General features: G+C 36.6%; 1 protein-coding gene across 3 annotated transcripts in view; it reads left to right on the plus strand.

Annotated features, from left to right (window-relative positions):
- LOC145276815 (uncharacterized) overlaps window positions 1-20,956 on the plus strand; it is a 475,667-nt gene that overhangs the window by 122,643 nt on the left and 332,068 nt on the right. For 2 of the 3 annotated variants that reach the window (XM_080128147.1, XM_080128146.1), the window contains exons 4-5: window positions 14,031-14,153; window positions 16,449-16,571. In XM_080128147.1, coding sequence (XP_079984273.1) covers window positions 14,031-14,153; window positions 16,449-16,571 — 246 coding nt within the window. The remainder of the gene's footprint in view (window positions 1-14,030; window positions 14,154-16,448; window positions 16,572-20,956) is intronic. The other variant, XM_080128148.1, reaches the window with a different exon arrangement.

Genomic DNA, 20,956 nt, shown 5'->3' on the forward strand with positions numbered 1-20,956 from the left:
GGTGGGATCCTTCTACCGCTCCAGAAGATATCTCACTACTGATTCAATTCTCTATCTATATAAAAGCCAAGTACGGCCAAGGATGGAATACTGTTGCCATATCTGGGCAGGAGCTGCCAAAAACAGCCTATCATGCCTTGACAGAGTACAAAATAGACTTCGTGGTTTAGTGGGGGATGCCCTTTTCTCTACCCTGCAACCCCTCTCCCACAGAAGAGAGGTTGCGAGCCTATCCTTGTTTTATCGTTATTTTCATGGCAGGTGCTCGTCTGAACTCCAATCCCTGGTCCCCCCTCGCCAAACTTTCACGAAAATCACCGGTCTAGCTGAATCCACTGTGAAAAATTTCCCCCACTCTATATCTGTGCCTAAATCAAAACGCGGATTTCATGAGCAAAGCTTCTTTCTTAGAACTGCACGCCTGTGGAACTCTGTTCCGTCTGCCTGCTTCCCTCCGGACTACAACTTGGATGTCTTCAAGTCTAATGTTAACAAATTCCTAATGAACCGCCCCCCTAATTAAACACTTCATAAAATCTCCTCACTAACGTGATGTACTTGCAATAACCCTTATCCCTGAGTGGCTTCCGGGCCTTGATAAGTGGTGATCACTGTGTAAAAAAAAAAAAAAAAGAGAGAATATGGAGCGAAGTAAAGCAAAGAAACTATTAGAAAGCTACCTGACAGACAAAATTCAAAAATCTTTTCCCTTGCATAATGAACAAGGTAACTCAATATTACCCTCCGCTATTTTTTTTACTTTCTCCACGTTCTCCTCTCTATCTTCCTGGTTATCGTTTGCTCTTGCAGCTAAAAAAAAATGCCATACCCCATATCTTCTACATAAAAAAGTCAGTAAAAAAATAAAAACAAACAAAAATATAAACTCGATCAATAACCATCGGCAAAAATAAATTAATAACTAACAAGAAAAATTATCTAGAAAAAAACAACAACAATGGCCCGCAAGCAATAATAAATAAAAAAAAAATGATTAAAAGTTTTCCTGCAACAACATCTAGAAAATATGTTTGTTTTCATATCTTGTTTAAATTATCTTACTTAGTGTTCATTTGCTTTTTCATTTTCTAAAGTAAAAGTTTTACATTACTAATGGTGGTTTGAGTATTTTCTCCTAAAGCAACTATTTTGCGTTATTTGGGTTTTTGTCCAGTTTCTGCATCGGCATATCCCGATTCTTCCCGATGTCTGCTCGGAAAAGCTCGTGAAAGTCTGGACAAATCACGGTAGCAAAACTGCATAAGTATCGAAAACCTTTTGTTATTTTTACATCATATCAAGTTTGAAATACACATGTATAAAAGAAAAAGAAATGTTCGTTTCTTCCATTTTTTATTCTGGTTTTTATATAAAAAAAAAATAATAGAATAGCGTATTAAAAAGCGGAGACAAAACAAATCCCAATAAATATTTTATATCGTAACATTACATAAAACACTACAACCCGTTGTACTTTGATCTTTCATAGCAAATGTTCACTTTCACAACATTTAGATGTACAACATAACAATTCACAAAAGAATGTACCCTCGATATTATAGCCCTAGAATGAATGTTTTCTTGTTTTCCTTCTGGCAAACTTGCCAGTAACATTGTCAATATCTATTTGTCTTGTAAGTTCGTTTTCAATGAACCAAACAACCAGATTCGACAGTTTCGACTGGCTCATGGTTGATTGGAGATACATTTTTATGAGTTTTATTTTAGAACCTTCTTTCACACGATGCCACAGAAACATATTTTCAGAAGGAATGGCTCAAAAATGCCACTTGATGATAAACTGTAGGAATTGTAGTACAATCCAATGCTTGACTTCCCCCAAGTTTATTTCGGCTGACTATCGGTGTTGCCTTAAACGTGGCATTTCTAGACAAAGGTCTTCTTCAGATAGCTCATGATACACAGCTGTGAGCTTGTCAACAGACAACTATATTTCTCCCTAATATGATCTGGTTGAAAGGCAAAAAAAGTCAACAAAATGTCATTCACTGTCTATACTCTGGTATCCAACTCTATATGAAAACGATCAAGACACAGTAACATTGTTTTTTATTCTTCTGCTGCAATGACAATCTAGTATTTTTGTCTTCTCTCCTGGTATTCTAGTCTTCTGATTCTCCTTTCTGTAAAGATATCAATTTCTTCACATTTTGCAAGTGGTTGCTCTTCGGCATTATCAACATTATTCGTGCGCTGCTATTCCAAATAGACCTTGAGGGCTTGTAATTTGGTAGCATCCATGTCCAGAGTAATGCTTGTTGTTTGCCTGTACTTCTGAGCTACGTTTACTGCTTGTCAAACGCCACTCTAGAATAATAAAAAAGCAATGGAAAAAAAGTCGCGTATAGCTGGCAACAGATCGTACGCAGCGCCTTTTGTCTTATTACCTTTTCGACATATCACAAAGATTCAATAGCTATTGCAAAGGGGTTAAATCTCTGTATCACCAGCTTCACTGTATAATCATGTGAACAATTTCTTCACTGTAAAATCAGTGTACTTTACTAAAAAAATCCCAGCAATGGGTCGACAAAGCAGAAAAATGTGTACGACCCCCAAAAAATGTAAAAAGGTATTGTTAGAAAATGAATGTTACTTACAAAGGTTCAAAGAATGATTAGAATACAAAAACGGCCATTGGATTAATATCCTTTATCTTTTTTTTTACACATTATCGTGGATTTCGCCCATGCTTGCAGCATTATCGTACTCTTGACCGTGATAGCACTTAAAATCTAGTCCTTCATTTTCTTATTGCTCGAGGATATAAGACTATGCAGTAGCTGTTTTACTTTTACAATATAAAAATCCTAGAAATGACCTCTGCACTGCGCTATAGCTGATATATACATATCTGATTGAGATTTTATCTGCATGCGAAACGTCTGCTGCGCTATCAAAAAGTATACCAACGTACCTTGCAATTTTTTTTTTATCTCAGCAACGTGTTTTCCAATCACATATTTTACCAGAAAAGAAAATAACTCGTTCTGTGTTTCAGGCGACATGTACGAAAATATTACCTGACTGTCGGCACTTTGCTGGATGCTGAAAAGATGTTCCTTTAATACTACATCGTAGTGAGATAACAATTCAACAAGCTCCAAGGAGTTACCTTTGTTTAATAAGAACGTATTCTCGCGATGTCGTCTAAATGAGAGGTTCTGCCGTGCAAGAAAAAGTATGACGTTTAAAACACTGTACAGAATGTCTCTGAACTTCCTTTTCTCTTTCTCCATCAAGGAAATGTGCAATGCATCGATAGTTGTTTTTTTTTTGCAGCTGGAGTCCTGAAGGCGGCGTTTTCCACTTCTGCCAGCACGAGAATTGATCCTTCGATTGCTCATGCTCAATAATTTTAGGATTTAGCTTTCACCAGGCTTCAAAACCAGTGACGAAAATAGACGTTAAAGGAACTTTGCCATCTTTGGCAAATAACCGACAGTAAACGTAATACAACCTCAAGTCAGGCAGCGAGCCATTAACGATCGTAGCATCCTGTCGCTAATTGTAGTTGCCACAATTCACCTTTAACGTTTTCATCTGGCGTTTTAACCGACGTGAAAGGCCTTTGCGTATTCTTGGATGGCTTGCACCCTCCTTTGATATCAATTCTGACATAATAAGACACAAGAATTTGCCACGATGACACATCGTTTAATGCTGACCAATTACTGGCAGTGCTGGCAGTTGAGACTTCAAACTCTTCTTCTGGTCGAGCTGCAATTGCTGTATCAGCATGTTCTTCAATATCAGCTTGTTCTGTGTCGCTGTTTCTCGGTTGCTCACTATCATTTAAAAATGGCTTCGAGCTGTTTTTTCCTGTGACATTTTTTAAGCTTCAATAAAATCAGAACTTTTGACAGTTTCTAATTTCTATATCCACTTACGCAAAGACCCATTAAAAAAATGTTTTGCTTCACTAATTCTATAAATGCCCACTTTTTTTAACGCCAACACTTTGAAATGTTTAGAAGGTTTTTTTTCACAGTTTTTTACAAGTTTTTTATTTTTTTTACAAGGTGGTCACCACTTATCAAGGCCCGGAAGCCACTCAGGGATAAGGGTTATTGCATGTAGAGTACATTAGTGTGGAGAGTTAATAAAATGCCTACTTAAGGGAGCGGTTCATCAGGAATTTGTTTACATTGGACTTGAAGACATCCAGGTCGTAGTCAGGTTGGAAGCAGGCAGACGGAACAGAGCTCCACAAGCGTGCAGTTCTAAGAAAAAAGGTTTGTTCATGGAATCTACGTTTTGATTTAGGCAAAGACAAAGAGTGGGGAAATTTTTTGACAGTGGTTTCTGCTAGACGGGTGTTTTTCGTAAAAGATTAGCGAAGGAGGACCAGAGATTTGAGCTCAGACGAGCATCTGCCACAGAAATAACGATAAGCCAAGATGGGATCGCAACGTCTCTTCTGTGGGAGAGAGGTTGCAGGGAAGAGAAAAGGTCATCCCCCACTACGCCACAAAGTCTATTTTGTACTCTGTCAAGGCAGGATAGGCTGTTTTTTAGCAGCTCCTGTCCAGATATGGCAGCAGTACTCCATCTTTGGACATACTTGGCTTTTATATAGATAGAGAATTGCATAGGTAGTGAGATATCTTCTGGAGCGGTATAAGGATCCCGCCATCTTTCCAGCGACCTTGGAAACAGACTTAATGTTCGTGTTCCATTTGAGATCTGGAGTAAAGGTCAAGCCCAGAAGCTTGTCAAAACATGGGACTTCTCCTAGACGAGAGTCACCCATTTAAATTGATGCCAGATAGGGATCAGAGCGTTGATGATCTAAGGATAGGAGTTTGGTTTTAGATGCATTAAAGGTAACCAGCCACGCCTTCCCCCACTGAACCACGCGGTCGAGATCAGAGGAGAGAGAATCAGAGAGAACTTTGTCATTTACGGCCTTTGATGTGTTGCCGTATGGTCGTGTCATCAGCATGGTGCTTAGGGAGATCATTGATGTAGATCAGAAAGGGAGTTGGGCCCAGGATGGGTCCCTGAGGGACTCCAGCATTAATACTGCAGGCCTCTGATTTTTGTCCATCGACTACTACTCTTATAAACCTATCAGAGAGAAATGATTTAATGATAGAGAAAACATTTCTAGATATACCGTAGCTGGAAATCTTGTGAAGTAGGCCTTTATGCCATACCTTGTCGAAGGCCTTTATATGTCAAGAGCCATTGCCCTTGAAAGAAAGCCTTTGTCAAGAGATTCACTAATCCTATGAGATATAACCGTTAGCACATCTGCGGTAGATCTTGCAGAACGGAAACCATATTGCGTGTCACTAAGTAAGGTATTTCTGCTGGGGTTGTTGACTATTTCTCTATTTAATATGGATTCCAGCAACTTACTCATGACACACAGGAGACTTATTGGTCTCTACTGAGAGGGCGATTACTTATCACCTGAATTCTTAAATAAAGCGCATATTGATGAGGTTTTCCAGGGTGTTGGAAAGCACTTTTCCTTAAGGCAACGCTTAAACAGTTTCGTAAGTATGGAAGCAAGTTCTGGTTGAAGCTTTTTTTACACTATAATTGAGATGCAGTCAGGGCCCGTTGCTTTACTGGAATAAAGGTTCTTGATTAGCTTGGTGACCTCATACACATATATTTGTATGTTACCTAGCGTGTTCTGTGTTATAGGAGGAAATATGGGGAGTGATGCCCTTGGTCGCATAGGGTAGAATAAGCTGCAAAGTTCTTGGCAAATAGTTTGGCCTTGTATGTTGCTAATGAGATGACCTCAGGTCCATTGATAATGGTTGGGATAGAACGCATACTTCTGTTCAGGGTCTTATTTGTTATTTGCCAAAACTGGTGGGAACCAAGCAGCTGCTCAGCTTCTTTGGATTTAGCGGACTGAGCATGTAGCTCCCTTGCATTTTTTATTACTCTTTTACAGTGGTTACTGGCGTTCCTAGAAAACAACTTTGTCTCAGTGCATCTATTACGTTGGTAGCTATGGAAAAAGTGATTTCTGTGCGCGTGGCAGCAGCACATTCTGGGGAGAACCATGGTTGGCTGTTAGGTTTTTGTTGGAATTTTTAGATGGTATGAATCGGTCTATGCCAACAATTAACCATTCGGTCAAGTCATGGAATGCTGAGGTAGATCAGATATGAATGTACGGAAGCTATCCCAGTCAGCCATAGAGTATCGGTATACAGTACGGTGGAGGGGTACGTCTGGGGACTTATTACATTTTGTTTTTATCTTAACTGATACGACGGAGTGGTCGAAGGATCCTAAAGGAGAAAGAACGGAACATGAACATAGCTCAGGGGAAGTTGTGAGAAAAAGGTCTAGAAGGCTTGCATACTGACCTGTAGTATCGGGCACGCGGGTGGATCGCGAACAATCTGAGTGAGGTCATAAGCAATGGCAAAATCATGACAGAATCTCCCCTCATCATCTGTCTTATTTGAGTGAGTGAGGCATTCCAGGTTATGGACGTTGAAGTCACCACAGATGTGATTGTTAGCCGAAGGATGTGCAGACAGGATGTGGTCTATTTTCTCAGATAGGTTTGCAATGCTGGCTAGGAGACCCCGGACATATATATATATATATATATATATATATATATATATATATATATATATATATATATATAGTAGAGTCTGAAACTATTTTGAAAAAAAATACATAATTGTTAGAATTCTTTTTCTCTCCTTTGCAAATGATTCAAGTTATAGTATGGTATAATGGATGATAAAGACTTGTGAAAATTTCAGTTTTCACAGTTCTAATTTCTTAGAAATATTAGGTTTTAAAATTTTGTCCCTTAGTTTTGGACCCTACTGTATATATTTAATCCTTTCTTTCTAATTTTTCGCAGTTAAAAAAAATGAAATGAGCGTCATCGAATGGTTTGAAAGTCGAATGACAGCATTACGAATATGCATGCGTAAAGTAATAGCTATTGGGTTATATTTTAATTTTTAGCTCAGGCCTTAATATTAAATGAAAAAGTAGATCGTAAGCTAAATGTTTTGGAAACGATTCTCGGTGGTGGAAAGTGGCATTTTTATTTTTTTTTATATGATTACTATATATAGTGGCCAATATAATATAATAATCAAAAGGTAAAAAATATCATCTTTTAGCGTAATGACAACTGGACAATGCCGAGCGGCCTGTTAATATATATATATATATATATATATATATATATATATATATATATATATATATATATTAAATTGTATTTCGTGGTTCTTTTGAAGGGTACAACACTTATATAATGCAGTCAGGAAAGGACGAGAAAATTCATCATTAAAACGTTTAAAATAAAGTTAACACGGTGAAAAGAATAAAAAAATTTTAAAAATGGGGAGCCAGCTGACCGGTTACGCCCTCGCTTTATCGTAGCTGTATCGAGGAATTCGAGAGAAAAAACACGAATGGGAATCGAAAATATGTACAAATAAAAATAACGTTGTGTTACGTTATATATGGGGAAGAAACAAAAATTGGAGGAAAGCGATTGCAATACAGCAACGTTATATCACTCGAGTATCCTAGATGCTAATAACGCTCAAACCAAGAGGCATTTCTTCTGGTTACAGAGGGAAAACCTTCTCAACCGAACCTGAACAGTCTCCAAGATCTTTAAACGAAATAATGAGTGAGCAAGATTAGGGATTGAAAAAGAATTTGTGCTAAAGTTCGCTGCAAAATACGGGGGTTTTTATAAGGTGGTCAATACTTGACGACCCGTATGTATCGGCAATTACGTCTGTTGTTTGGTATGTTCAATTTCTGATTTTGGTAGGTATGCTTTGTTGAACTCTTCCATCAACTCTTAAAGTTGTTCGACCCACATAGTTGGCACTGCAACTACATTTTATTTGTACATATTTTCGATTCCCATTCGTGTTTTTTTCTCTCAAATACCTCGATATATATTATTTGCTAACGTTATAATGTTAGATATGTATATTATATGCATATACATTAACAATATTTTCATGCCTACGTAACAATATACATATACCTACACATCAAAGCAGATATATTTATATATGTATCATACTCTCACTACACCGATGAAGACTGAAAGTCGAAAATTATGTACCTGTAAAAAAGTTAAAAAAATTTTTTTTCATAACATTATTTTGTATTCCTGTACTTCACCAGCTGAAAAGGAATAAAGAAAAGTTATAAGCTTTTACACTTATCGTATTATTTTTTATACATTTTCATTCATATATATATATATATATATATATATATATATATATATATATATATGCATATATATATATATATATTCGCCAAGAACTTTCCAGCTAACTCTACCTACTGCAACGAAGGGCATCAACACCCCGTATTTCCTCCTACAACAGAAAACACCTTACCCAACATACAAATATCTGTGCACGAGGTCGCAAAACTAATCAAGAACCTTTATTCCAGTAAAGCAACTGGCCCAGACGGCATACCAATTATAGTGTTGAAAAAGCTTCGACCAGAATTTTCCCCAATACTTACAAAACTGTTTAAGCGTTGCCTTAAGGAAAAGTGCTTTCCAACACCCTGGAAAACCTCGTCAGTATGCGCTGTATTTAAGAACCCAGGTGATAAATCATCCCCCTCCCAGTAGAGACCAATAAGTATCCTGTGTGTAATGAGTAAGTTATTGGAATCCATATTAAATAAAGAAGTAGTCAACCACCTCAGCAGAAATAACCTCCTTAGTGACATTCAATATGGTTTCCGATCTGCTAGATCTACAGCTGAGATGCTAGCAGTTATATCCCATAGGATTAGTGAACCTCTCGAGAAAGGCTTCCTTTCTAGGGTAATTTCTCTTGACATATAAAGGCCTTCGATAAGGTTTGGCATAAGGGCCTACTTCACAAAATTTCCAGCTACGGTATAACTGGAAATGTTTTCTCAATACTTAAATCATTTATCTCTGATAGGCTCATAAGAGTAGTGGTTGATGGGCAGAAATCAGATGTCCACTGTTTTAATGCTGGAGTCTCCCAGTGGTCCATCCTGGGCCCAACTCTCTTCCTGATCTACATCAATGATCTCCCAAAACACATACTTAATTCATTAGTTGACATCTATGCTGATGAATCGACCATCTACGGCAACATATAAAAGGCTGTAAAATACAACGATCTCTGATTCACTCTCTTCTGATCTTGAGCGCGTCGTTCAGTGGGGGAAGAGATGGCTGGTTACTTTTAATGCATCTAAAACCAAGCTCCTAACTTTACATCATCAACGCTCTGTTCCTCATAAAGCATCGATTGAAATGGATGGCTCTCGTCTTGGGAAGACTTCATGTTTTGACAAGCTCCTGGATTTGACCTTTACTCCTGATCTGAAATGGAACACGTATATAAAGTATGTTGCCCGGGCCGCTGGGAAAATGGTAGGATCCTTCTACCGCTCCAGAAGATATCTCACTACTGATGCAATTCTCTATCTCTTTAAAAGCCAAGTACGTCCAAAGATTGAGTACTACTGCCACATCTGGGCTGGAGCTTAAAAAAATACTATCCTGCCTTGACAAAGTACAAAATAGACTTCGTGGCTAATTGGGAGATGCTCTCTTCTCTTCCCTGCAACCCCTTTCCCACAGAAGGGACGTTGCGAGCCTGTCTTTGTTTTATCGTTATTTCCATGGCAAGTGCTCGGCTGAGCTCCAATCTCTGGTGCACCCTCGCCAATCCTTCATGATAAATACCCGTCTACCTAAAACCACTGTCAGTAATTAACCCCACTCTTTATCTGTGCCTAAATCAAAACGTAGATTCCATGAACATAGTTTTTTTATGAGAAGTGCACGCCTGTGGAATTCTCTTTCGTTTCCCTGTTTCCCACCTGACTACAACTTGGACGTCTTCAAGTTAGCATCGGATGCAATTGTTCTGATATTTAATGAAAGTAAACTCATGTTAGACTTACTCGCTATATATAGTTACCATTGTGATAATTATAACAATTATTATTATTATTATTATTATTATTATTATTATTATTATTTGTATTACTAGTAGAAGTAGTAGTAGTATTAATATTATTTTTATTATTATTTTTACTATTATTATTATTTCTATAATAATTATTTTATTATTATCATTGTGATTAAAATTATTACAATTATCATTTTTTTAAATTTATTATAATTATTTTATTATTATTGTTAATATTCTATTTTTATTATTACCATTCTTATCATTATTATTGCACTTATTATCTTAATTTTAGTTTTATAATTATTAATATATTATTAGTACATAACGTTATAATTATAACTCTTATGATATATTTTACAATTAATATTATTATTATTTTATTTTATTTTTTTTTACATTTTCACCCCAAACAAGGCACATTACCACTTTGTTTTAGGGGGCGACTATCAGGGACATAGGCATCAAGAGTACTGTGTAGGGAGTTTGTCGGTTCACGTTGCACTTGAACTTCTGCATGTCAGTACAGTTGGGGAAGCAGGGACCTGGCAGGAAATTCCAAAGCTAGCTGTCCGGGAGAAGAAATTACTGGAGTAGAAGGCTCTCTTACATCTAGCAATCTCTACTGTGAAGGGATGGGATTTAGCTGATTGTCGGGTTTGGCGGGAGTGTTATTGTTGAGAGGGCAGTTCGTCAGAGCATTCACCGTTAAAGACCTTGTAGAAAAGGCAGAGGGATCCAACATTTCGTCGATGGGACAGGGGCTAAAGTTTAGATGACAATTCAGGACCTATCAGGTTGGCGACTCTCTTTTGAACCTTTTCTAGGAGCGAGGGACTAGTGGTAGATGCACCAGCCCAAATGCCGCAACAATACTCCATACATGGGCGAATGGTGGCCTTATAGAGGCATAGGATACTTTCAGGCGTTAATATCTTTCTAGCACGGTAGAGAGAACCTACCTTCGCCGCGGATGTAATTGTTCCAACTCATGTTTCATGAGAACGTTAGGACAAGGAGTTTAAAAGATGTACTTTCAGATAGATTCATTGACCATTTCTATTGGTGGTAGTGATGGTTTCTTGTAATTATTGAAGGAAACCAGTTTAGTCTTGGCAGCATTGAATGCGACCATCCATTTATGTCCCCATTCCACTACAGATCGGAGGTCATCCTCTAGTGTTTCTGTCATTTCTTTAGATATGTGTTCATTTGTTTTCCTGTCGTGTGTGTTATAGAGTGTGGTGTCATCAGCATATATACCCATCTCAGAGGCAATTTTTTCAGGGAGGTCATTTATGAATATTAGGAATAACAGAGGTCCCAGGATAGACCCCTGAGGCACTCCCGCATTTATATACTGTTTAGATGTACGACCGTCGAGGACAACCTGGATTTTTCTCTTATATAAGAAGGATTTAATTATGTCATGTATTCTTCCAGTGATACCATATTATCTGATTTTCCTGGGAAGACCTTCATGCCATATCCTGTCAAAAGTCTTATATATAATTGGAGTTACCGCTCTACCCCCATCTGCATTGTCCAGTGACTGGTATATACGTTCTTAGATTACAGTTAGGATGGCTACTGTTGAACGGGCTTGTCTAAATCCATATTGTTGGTCAGTCAGAAGTTTAGCATCTGTTAGGTCATGGAATAGAGCTTGGTTAATTATTGTCTCAAATATTTTGGCGAAAATGGGAGGAGGCTAATGGGGCGATAATTTACTGGGTCAGTTCTTTCGCCAGAATTCTTGAAAACTGGGACTACAGAAGCAGTTTTCCAGCAGGCAGGAAAGCAACATTGATTAATGCATTTTTTGTGAAGTTTGGAGTGTACTGGAGCTACTTCGGTGGAGCACTTTTTTAATAGCACAGCCGAGATTAGATCAGGTCCACATGCTTTTGCAGTGTCAGGATTTCTTATGATAGCATGCACCTAAGAAGGGGTGATTTTCAAATCGTCTTGTTTGGCGTCTGTTCGCAAAGGAAAGTCAGGGAGGGGGTGGTTGGCAGGCTCCAGTGTGGAGTTTGAGGCAAACCGAGTGGCAAGCATGTTAGCCTTCTAAGTTGCAGAGCAAACAACCTATTGATTGTTGGATAGTGGGGGGATTGTTGATTGCCCATTATTTTGCAGAAGCCGCGGGTTCCTAATTTCTGTGCTTTGATGCGTTTTTTGGTGGTTTAAGTAAATTCTCTCTTAGCTTTCGCTATTTCTAGCTTACAGTTACCTCTGTCTTCTATATACTTCTGCCTGTTTGGACTGGACTTATGTCGGTTAAATCTGCGGTACGCATGCTGCGTTTGCGCGATGGCGGCTGCACAAGTAGAAGTAAACTATTGGGGAGAGTGGAGCTTGATATAAAATTTCCGTGTGGGAAAATGTGCTTCAATTGCTGTTTTGAACCATTCAGTGGTCTCATTTGCGCACTGTTCAGCAGGAAGTTAAAAGATATAGCCATGGGTCGTCTCTGATGAGATTCCTGATGGCTTCCCAGTCAGCCTTTTTATAATATCTCGTCGTTTTGAGCAGTGGCTCTTCAGCTTGGGCTCTAAAGTTTAGGGCTATTTCAACTATTACCACTGCATGATCGGCGTTCCCAAGTGGGCTGTGGGCGTTAGTTGCAGTCATCGGGAACTGTGGTCAGAAACAGATCTAGAAATGATGCGTATTGTTGTTGCTGGTCTGGGAAACGGGTTGGAAACGTAATCATCTGTGATAGGGAATGAGATATAGAGAAGTTATATGTAGTCATACCAGCTGCGTCTGTGTGAGTAGAAAATCCAAGCCAGTTGCGGTGGTGGACATTGAAGTCACCAAACACATGCACTTGTGCCATAGTGTCGAGGGAAAATGCTGTATCTATGCTGTCAGAGACTTTGTTTATTAGGGTACAGTCCTGGGTCGAGGGAGAGCGGTAGAGAAAATAAAAGTAGCTAATGTTATGTTGCATGTTTAGTCTAAAGCACATAAAAGCTTGATCGTTCGGTTATAGTTTAGTTTCTCTAGTCAATGGGAAGGTGTTCCGAATATATACTCCAAGCCCGTGCGTATGTCTGTAAGAGTCCTTACGGTGGAGTGGGAGATATCCAGGCATGTTAAAGTAGTTAGAGGGGATGGAGGAGCATAGGTTAGTATCACTTAGTGCTAAGATATCCGGGGTGTTTGTTAGGAGAAATGCTTCAACTTCATTTAAAATAGTTATAAGCCCACGGATGTTCGTAAATGCAAGCCTCAAGGGGAAGGCAGGTTGGTTTTGCTTGAGATTGGGCCTGGATTTAGCTTATTTCTTTTATTGTACTGTCATTTTTTTCTATCATTATTTTTACATTATATATATATAGGTATGAGGTTTTCAAAAGTCAGAACTAATGAAGACAACGAGGTTGTTAAATAGTACTCAATAAAAAGACTAAAATATTTTTTATTATTTGGGGTAAACAGTTACATATGATCGCTACAAATAGCCATCTGTTTCAGTCAAAAGGACTTCATCAGGCAACCTGGAACATCTCGACACCAAAAAAAGTTTTCTTTTTGGCGTCGAGAGGTCCCAGATCGCCTGATGAAGTCTCTTTGACTGAAACTGATGGCTATTTGTAGCGACCATATGCAACTGTTTACCCCAAATAATAATAATAATAATAATAATAATAATAATAATAATAATAATAATAATAATAATAATAATAATTATTATTATTATTATTATTATATATATATATATTTAATATTTATTTATTCAGTCTGCCATGTCTGAAGAAACTATCGGATCGTGATTTCGCTCCTTCTAGTGTAAACATATGTACAAAATCAAGCTAAAAACGGTAATAGAATCACACACACGTACACACGCACACATATATATATATATGTGCGTGTGTGTGTGTGTACGTGTGAGTGATTTTATTACACACACACACATATATATATATGTGTGTGTGGGTGTGTGTGGATGGGTGTGTGCGTGTGTGTCTGTACATAGTGTCAGAAGTTTTTCAACCATATATATATTTTCTGTGTTGTGTAATGCATTTTTATATTTGATTTCTGTTTAAGATGTATGGCAAAGCACAACGTATTTAAAAGTCACCAAGGCAAAACCGACATCAAATTCAATGAATAAAATTTTACTGCAGCGGTCTTTCCATACCACTCCGACATTGAAACCAACAATTCCAGGTAGGATTATAATGAGGTGTCCGTTTATTGATTCTTGGTGCGCCGGATAACAATTTAAAAAATAAAAAACTAACACATACTGCATTAAAATACAATTTTAACATAAAAAAGCCCCAGTGTGTCAATTAATTTTAATCATGAGGAACTCACTTGTGTTTTAAAACTACATTTACATTCGTGCACTATTTAATATATTTGAATTTAATAAAAATCCTTATATTTTTGTAATGCATTGTTTCTAGTTGGTGGGCGTTGTTGAAAATATGGAATGGAACTTATTTTTCTAATATTATCTTTTTTAAAACAGCATTAACTCGTACAAAATTTAGTATATCTAAGAAGTAATGTGATGTGTATCTAATTTAATTGCATTGAAATCTGTGAATTTTTAATATAGTATTCAATTAATTATATAAAGTTTATAATTTAAATAGTATTTTTTTCAGAGATATACTTTAATTCATCATCGTATAAAGTAAGTACCTTATTCACTTTGATTGAAGTAATTGTAAAATCCGGTAGTTTTAATCTGTCTTTATTTTTCTAATATTATCTTTTAAAAAGAACATTAACCTGTACAATGTGTGATGTTTATAATAGGTAATGTAAAGTGCATCTAATGTTAATGTGTTTAAGCTTGTCGTTGTCATATATAGTATTTAATTATATGAAGGTTATAATTTAAATAATAATTTTTATTTTTAATCAATCATCGTTCAAATTAAATTCCTTAATAATTTTAATTGAAGTTTTTTATACCTGGATTTTTTTGAACCCGGTGTAAATTTTAAATATTCGCAAATAATGAAAGGGACGGTTATCATGTTTTTACGGTTGGCTAATCTCATCTATTCTTTAACCAGAATAACTACAAACTTTTCCCTAACACAGGGATTGCATGGGCAGTTTACATATTGCATAGTCAATATCATCTCTTTACAAATCAAATTTGAACATCTTTATAGACGAAATAATACTTTACAGCTAACGCGTGTTTTAAACGGATATTTAAATTGTGTCTTATTTGTGTAAACAGAATATATACGCATTGTGTCGCCTTAGTCGTGTGTATACAATCTATAAAGATGTATCTATAAAGTACCCAGCATGTTGTCATTTCCGTGTGTGGGTGTCTCTGTTTTATACATCCGTAACAGTAAAATAAAACCTCTGTATAATTGACACAAACAGTTCAAAGGACATAAATACACACTGACCGTTCAGTGATGGACTACTAAATTTATGTCTTAGTCGCGCACAGAGAAAAGAGACAGGCTCTGTATTAATAAACACTTTCTTTTAGTTATTAAAATAATGTTATACAAATTAGTTTGGTTGTATTTGTTTTACGGCATATCAACTCTTTTCAGGTTATTTAATGCCGAATCCAGTTATTTTTGAAGAATAACATTTCAACAGAATATATTTTTTAAGTCGGTTTCTGTTTAACCCATAATTGGTACCCTAACCGGTACTACAACTCCGGCTCAGAGTGGACCTAGGAGCAATTACAATTAAAGGGTGGATCCACACTCCCCACAGCCCGCAAACTGGAGCCCCACTATCGGATATAGTTTAAATCCAGGACCTTATATAAATTAAGACTTGCAAGAGTAGAATCAACTCACAAAGATATAAGGTATTTGACGAAAAGGTCCAGTGTAGTGCAAATCGAATATATGATTTTATGATAATCTCCCTAGACAAGGCGTCAAGCCACGTCATGAAAGAAGCTAACAAGAAACAAATATATTATAGCAAAACAAAAGGCAGATGCCTATTGACCTTATTCTAGAAAAGACCAAAGTTAAAAGTAGGACAAAAAAGTAGCAGAAAGGGAGTTCCAAATTGTTGCCAAACTGTTGAATACATAGAATGGGAATCTGTGTTACAATGGATTCTTAAAACAGCGGCTCGATGGGGACTGTTAGAATATCGAAGTAAATTGGGATTTAAATTTTATTTTTATTTTCATAATTTTAATTTTTATCTAAATGTTTAAAGGTTTAAAATTTTCAAGGCACAGGGACACAAAGGCACACACAGACACACACATATGTATGCACATATATACGTGCATATTGTATTAGATGTTTCTCAACAATATATATGTATACAAGTATATATAGCAGTGCGTCTCTATGTGTCTGTGTATAGTCTCGAAGGTTTTTCAATCATATGTACACACACATACACACATACATATATATGTATGTATGTATATATATATATATATATATATATATATATATATATATATATACACTATGTTTTTCTATTCAATTCCTCTTTAAGATGTATGGAGAAGCACACCGTACATAAAAGTAACCAAAGCAAAATTGACATCAAATGCAATGGATACAATTTTACCGCAGCGTTCTCCCCATAAAACTTCCACATCGAAACAAAAAGTTCCAGGTAGGAATAATTTTTTTTTTTTTTTTGGTGCGCGCCGGATAACGATTCCGTACTATAAAAATTACTAACAAACGTTTTATAGTTACGTTTACATATTTTTATTCTTAATTAAAATGTAATTTTAACCTCCATAATAAGTTTCTAAAGTTTTGGTCTAGGCACAACGTGTCGGCCATAACTACTGCTTATTACTAATTTAAATAGAATAGGAATGTGATTTATTTCTAGTTTTGAGGAATTCATCTGTGTTGTAGAAATACATTTACCTTTTCGCAATATATAATATATTTGAATTTAAAAAGATTCCTTATATGTTTGTATGCATCATTTGTAATCAGCAGACGTTGTTAAAGACATGTAACATGTTTATCTAATATTATCTCGTTTAAAAAAACATTAGTTTGTACAAAATGTGATATTCATAAAAAGTAATGCGACTAGCATCGTATTTGATTAATTTAATTAGTCGTTCCTGAATATAATATTTAATTATATGAAGGCTATAATTTAAATAATAATTTTTATTTGCAGAGACGTAATTTAATCTATCTATCTATCTATCTTATTTGGGAAAATCGTTGTGATCAGTTTTTGGCCAAAAATTGGGCGATTAAAGGGTAAACGTTCAACAATTTAACCTTTGAGAACTCTACCAAACTCTTTCGACAATTTTGGGTATAAACACATGAAAGTTTAGATATAGGTTCGTTGGACATGGGTCTAACTTAATAACTCGATTTGAGCTCAAAACAATACATTTTAAGGGGGCATAATAGGGTAAATTAAAAAAAATGACTTTTTCTTATCAGCATACACATCCAAAAACCCAGCAACGCCGGCCCGAAATGCTAGTCATCGATAAATTTGTTTGAAATTATTTTAAATCCTGTAATGTTGAATCTGTTTTAAATTGTAAATGTTCACAAATAATGAAACGGTTTACGGTTATCATGGTTTACGGTTATCATGGTTTACGGTTGTCTAGTCTAATATATTCTTTAACCAGCAGAACTACCAAAATTTGGCCCAACCCTTAGTATGCATGCTAAGTCTTGCTGTTGCATAGTCCTGTCATCTCTTTACAAATAAAAAGTGAACATCTTTCATACGGCAAATTAATGCTTTACAAATTACGCGTATGTTTAAAACTGGATGTTTCTTAAGTCTTATTCATGCAAACAGATTATATACGCGTCGCGTTGCCTTAGTGATTGATATACAATTTTTTAAAAATGTGCCTATAAACTGCTCGGCGTGTGTTCAATTGCGGTTGCGGATGTCTCTGTTTTTTACATCCGTATCGGCATAATAACACCTATGTATAGTTGACATAAACATTTTAAAGTACATAAATATACATCGGCCGTTCAGTAACGGACGACTAACTTTATATCTTCGGCACGTACAGACAAACAGGGCCTGTCTTATATTAATGAACAAGTCTTTTTTTTTTGTAATTAAAATATTTTATAGAAATTAAGACTTATATAAAAAGAATCAACCCACAAGTTGAATAAGTTATTTGACGAAAAAGTCTAGCGTAGTTTAAGTCAAAGCTTCTATATAAATTAAACAGTAGACGTATGTATGTGTGCAAATATCTAACAGGAAAACTCTTAAACTACTGGTCACATTACATTGAAATTCAAGCATGGTTTATAGCGAGTAAAGTTTTTGTTTACATGCATGGAAAACGCGTACAGGCATCAGCAAATTTACATGCAGATTATTTATTCTAACAAGCCACTATATGCAGGGGGTGCTTTGCGATGATGAGGCCATTCCTTTGAAAATTATGTTGTAAAGTGGGGGACAACTTAAGAGTATCCCCACATAGATCGGTTAGTGTTTAAATAAAACAATCCTCTCCTACGTTATCTCCTCCCTTTTATTTGAGTAATGGATGTGAGATAGGGAGATGTGTGCATTCGGGTGTACGTCATTTCTCTTCAAAATAAGGTAGAACGCGGAGGACAACTTGAGATTATCTTCACATGGATTGGTGAGTGTTTAAATAAGACACTCCTCCCAGATATTATCTCCATCTATTTATTCGTGTAGGGTGGTTTGGTGATAGGCAGGAGATACATTCCGGTGATGACGTCACTTCTCTTCAAATCATGGTGTAATGTGATGGACAACTTCAGATTTTCCTCACATGGATTCATAAGCATTTAAATGATGAGTGTTTAGATGAAATAATCTTCCCAGATATTACCTCCTTCTATTTATTCGTGTAAGTGGTTGGGGTAAACGGCAGGGTTATTTCCCGCTCATGACATCATTCCTCTTCACATTAGAATGTAAAGTGAGGGGGAAACATGAGAGTATCCTCACATGGATTAGAGATTGTTTCAATGAGACAATGCTCCCATATTATTAATTAATTTTTAACCTCAAACAAGGCCCAGTGATGCAACATTTCGTCGATGGGACAGGGGCTGAAGCCTAGATGACAGTTCAGGACCGTTCAGTTGACGACTCTTTTTTGAATCCTGTCCAGGTGTTTGAGACAAGTAGCAGATGCACCAGCCCGAATGTGACAACACTACTCCATACATGGGCGAATATGGCAATAAAGAGGTACAAGATAATTTCAGGCGTAAGTAGATTTATAGAACGGTAGGAAGAGACCACCTTCTTTGACGCAGCCTTGGCAATGCTCTCAATGTATCTATTCCAGTTCATGTTCCCTGTGAACATTAGGCCGAAGAGTTTAAAGGAAGTACTTTTAGACAATGTGTTTTGGGCCATTGATATTAGTTGTAGAAAGTTTTCTTTAATTATCGAAGGAAACAAGCCTAGTCTTGATAGCATTGAATGTTACCATCCATTTTTATTCCCATTCCCATACAGATTGGTTGGTTTGGTCTGTTTTACAACATATCAACCCATTTCAGGATATTTATGCCGAATGTAATTATTTTGAAGATTTTTTTTAATAAAATATACTTTTTGTTTCATGTCAGTTTCTATTTAACCCATAGTTGGGACCCTAACAGGTACTACCACTCCGGTAAGAGTGGAGCTGAGAGCAATGGCAATTAAAGGGCTGCAACACACTCCCCAAAGCCCAAAAGCTAGGGCCTCACTATCGGACATAGTTTAAATACAGATTGGAGGTCTTCATTTTGTGTTCTGCTATTTCCTTAGATATGTGTTCATTTGTTTTCCCTCGTGCCTGTTATAAAACGTAGTGTCATCATCAAATATTCCCATCTGAGAAACATTTTTCATCAGGGTGGTCATTTATGAATATCAGGAAAAATAAAGCTCCTGAGATAGATCCCTGAGGTTCTCCCGCATTTATATCATATTGTTTAGATGTACGACCGTCTAGGACAATTTGGATTGTTTTTCTTACTTAAGAAGGATTTAATTACATTATGCATTCTTCTAGTGATATTATATGATCTGATTTTTCTTAGAACACCATCGTTTAAAACCCTGTTAAAAGTCTTAGACATATCGAGAGCTACCGCTTTAGCCTGTCCTGCTTTGTCCAGTGAACGGTACATACGTTCAGAGATGACAGTTAGGATATCTGCTGTGGAACGGGCTTGCTTGAGACCATATTGATTGTCGGTCAGAAGTTTAGCAGCTGTAAGATGATGGACTAGAGCTTGGTTAATTATGGACTCAAATATTTTGGGGAAAAGCGGGAGGATGCTGGTTGGGTGATGATTTAATGGGTCAGTTCTTTTGACAGTATCCTTGAAACCACAGAAGCGGTTTTCGAAAAGGTAGGGAAGCAAAATTCGTTAAGGCATTTGTTATAACGTTTGGAGAAAACTGGAGCAACCTCAGCGGAGCATTTTTTAAATAGCACAGCCGGGATGAGATCGGGTCCACATGCTTTTTAGGTGTAAATATTTTTTTATGATTTCATGCTACTGAGAAGGGGTGATTTTCAGATCATCTAGTGTAGCGTCTGTCCGAAAAGGAAAGTCAGTGGATTTTGAGGTTGTGGAGTTTGAGGCAAACCGACTGGCAAGCATGTTAGCCTTCTCAGTTGCCGTGCAAACGACCTCATGATTGTTTGATAGTGGGTGAATCGTTGACTGTACATTATTTACTACACTTTGTAGATTTTCCAAAAATCGCGGGTTCCTGATTTCTGTGCTTCGATGCGATTTCTAGTAGTTTCAGTGTATTCTGTCTGAGCTGTCGTTATTTCTATCTTACAATTACTTCTAGTTTCTATAAACTTCTGTCTGTTTAAACTCAACTTATGTGGGTTAATCTTCGGTACGCATGCTGTGTTTGAGCAACGGCATCTGCTCAAATAGAAATAAACCATTGGGACTTGTTATAGAATTTCCGTGTAGGAACACGTGCTTCAATTGCAGTTTGAACCATTCAATGGTCTCATTTGTGCACTGTTC

This window comes from Euprymna scolopes, chromosome 5 (genome assembly GCF_053919585.1).
Source record: "Euprymna scolopes isolate OS-2025 chromosome 5, ASM5391958v1, whole genome shotgun sequence".
In the NCBI taxonomy this organism is placed as follows: Eukaryota; Metazoa; Mollusca; class Cephalopoda; order Sepiida; family Sepiolidae; genus Euprymna; species Euprymna scolopes.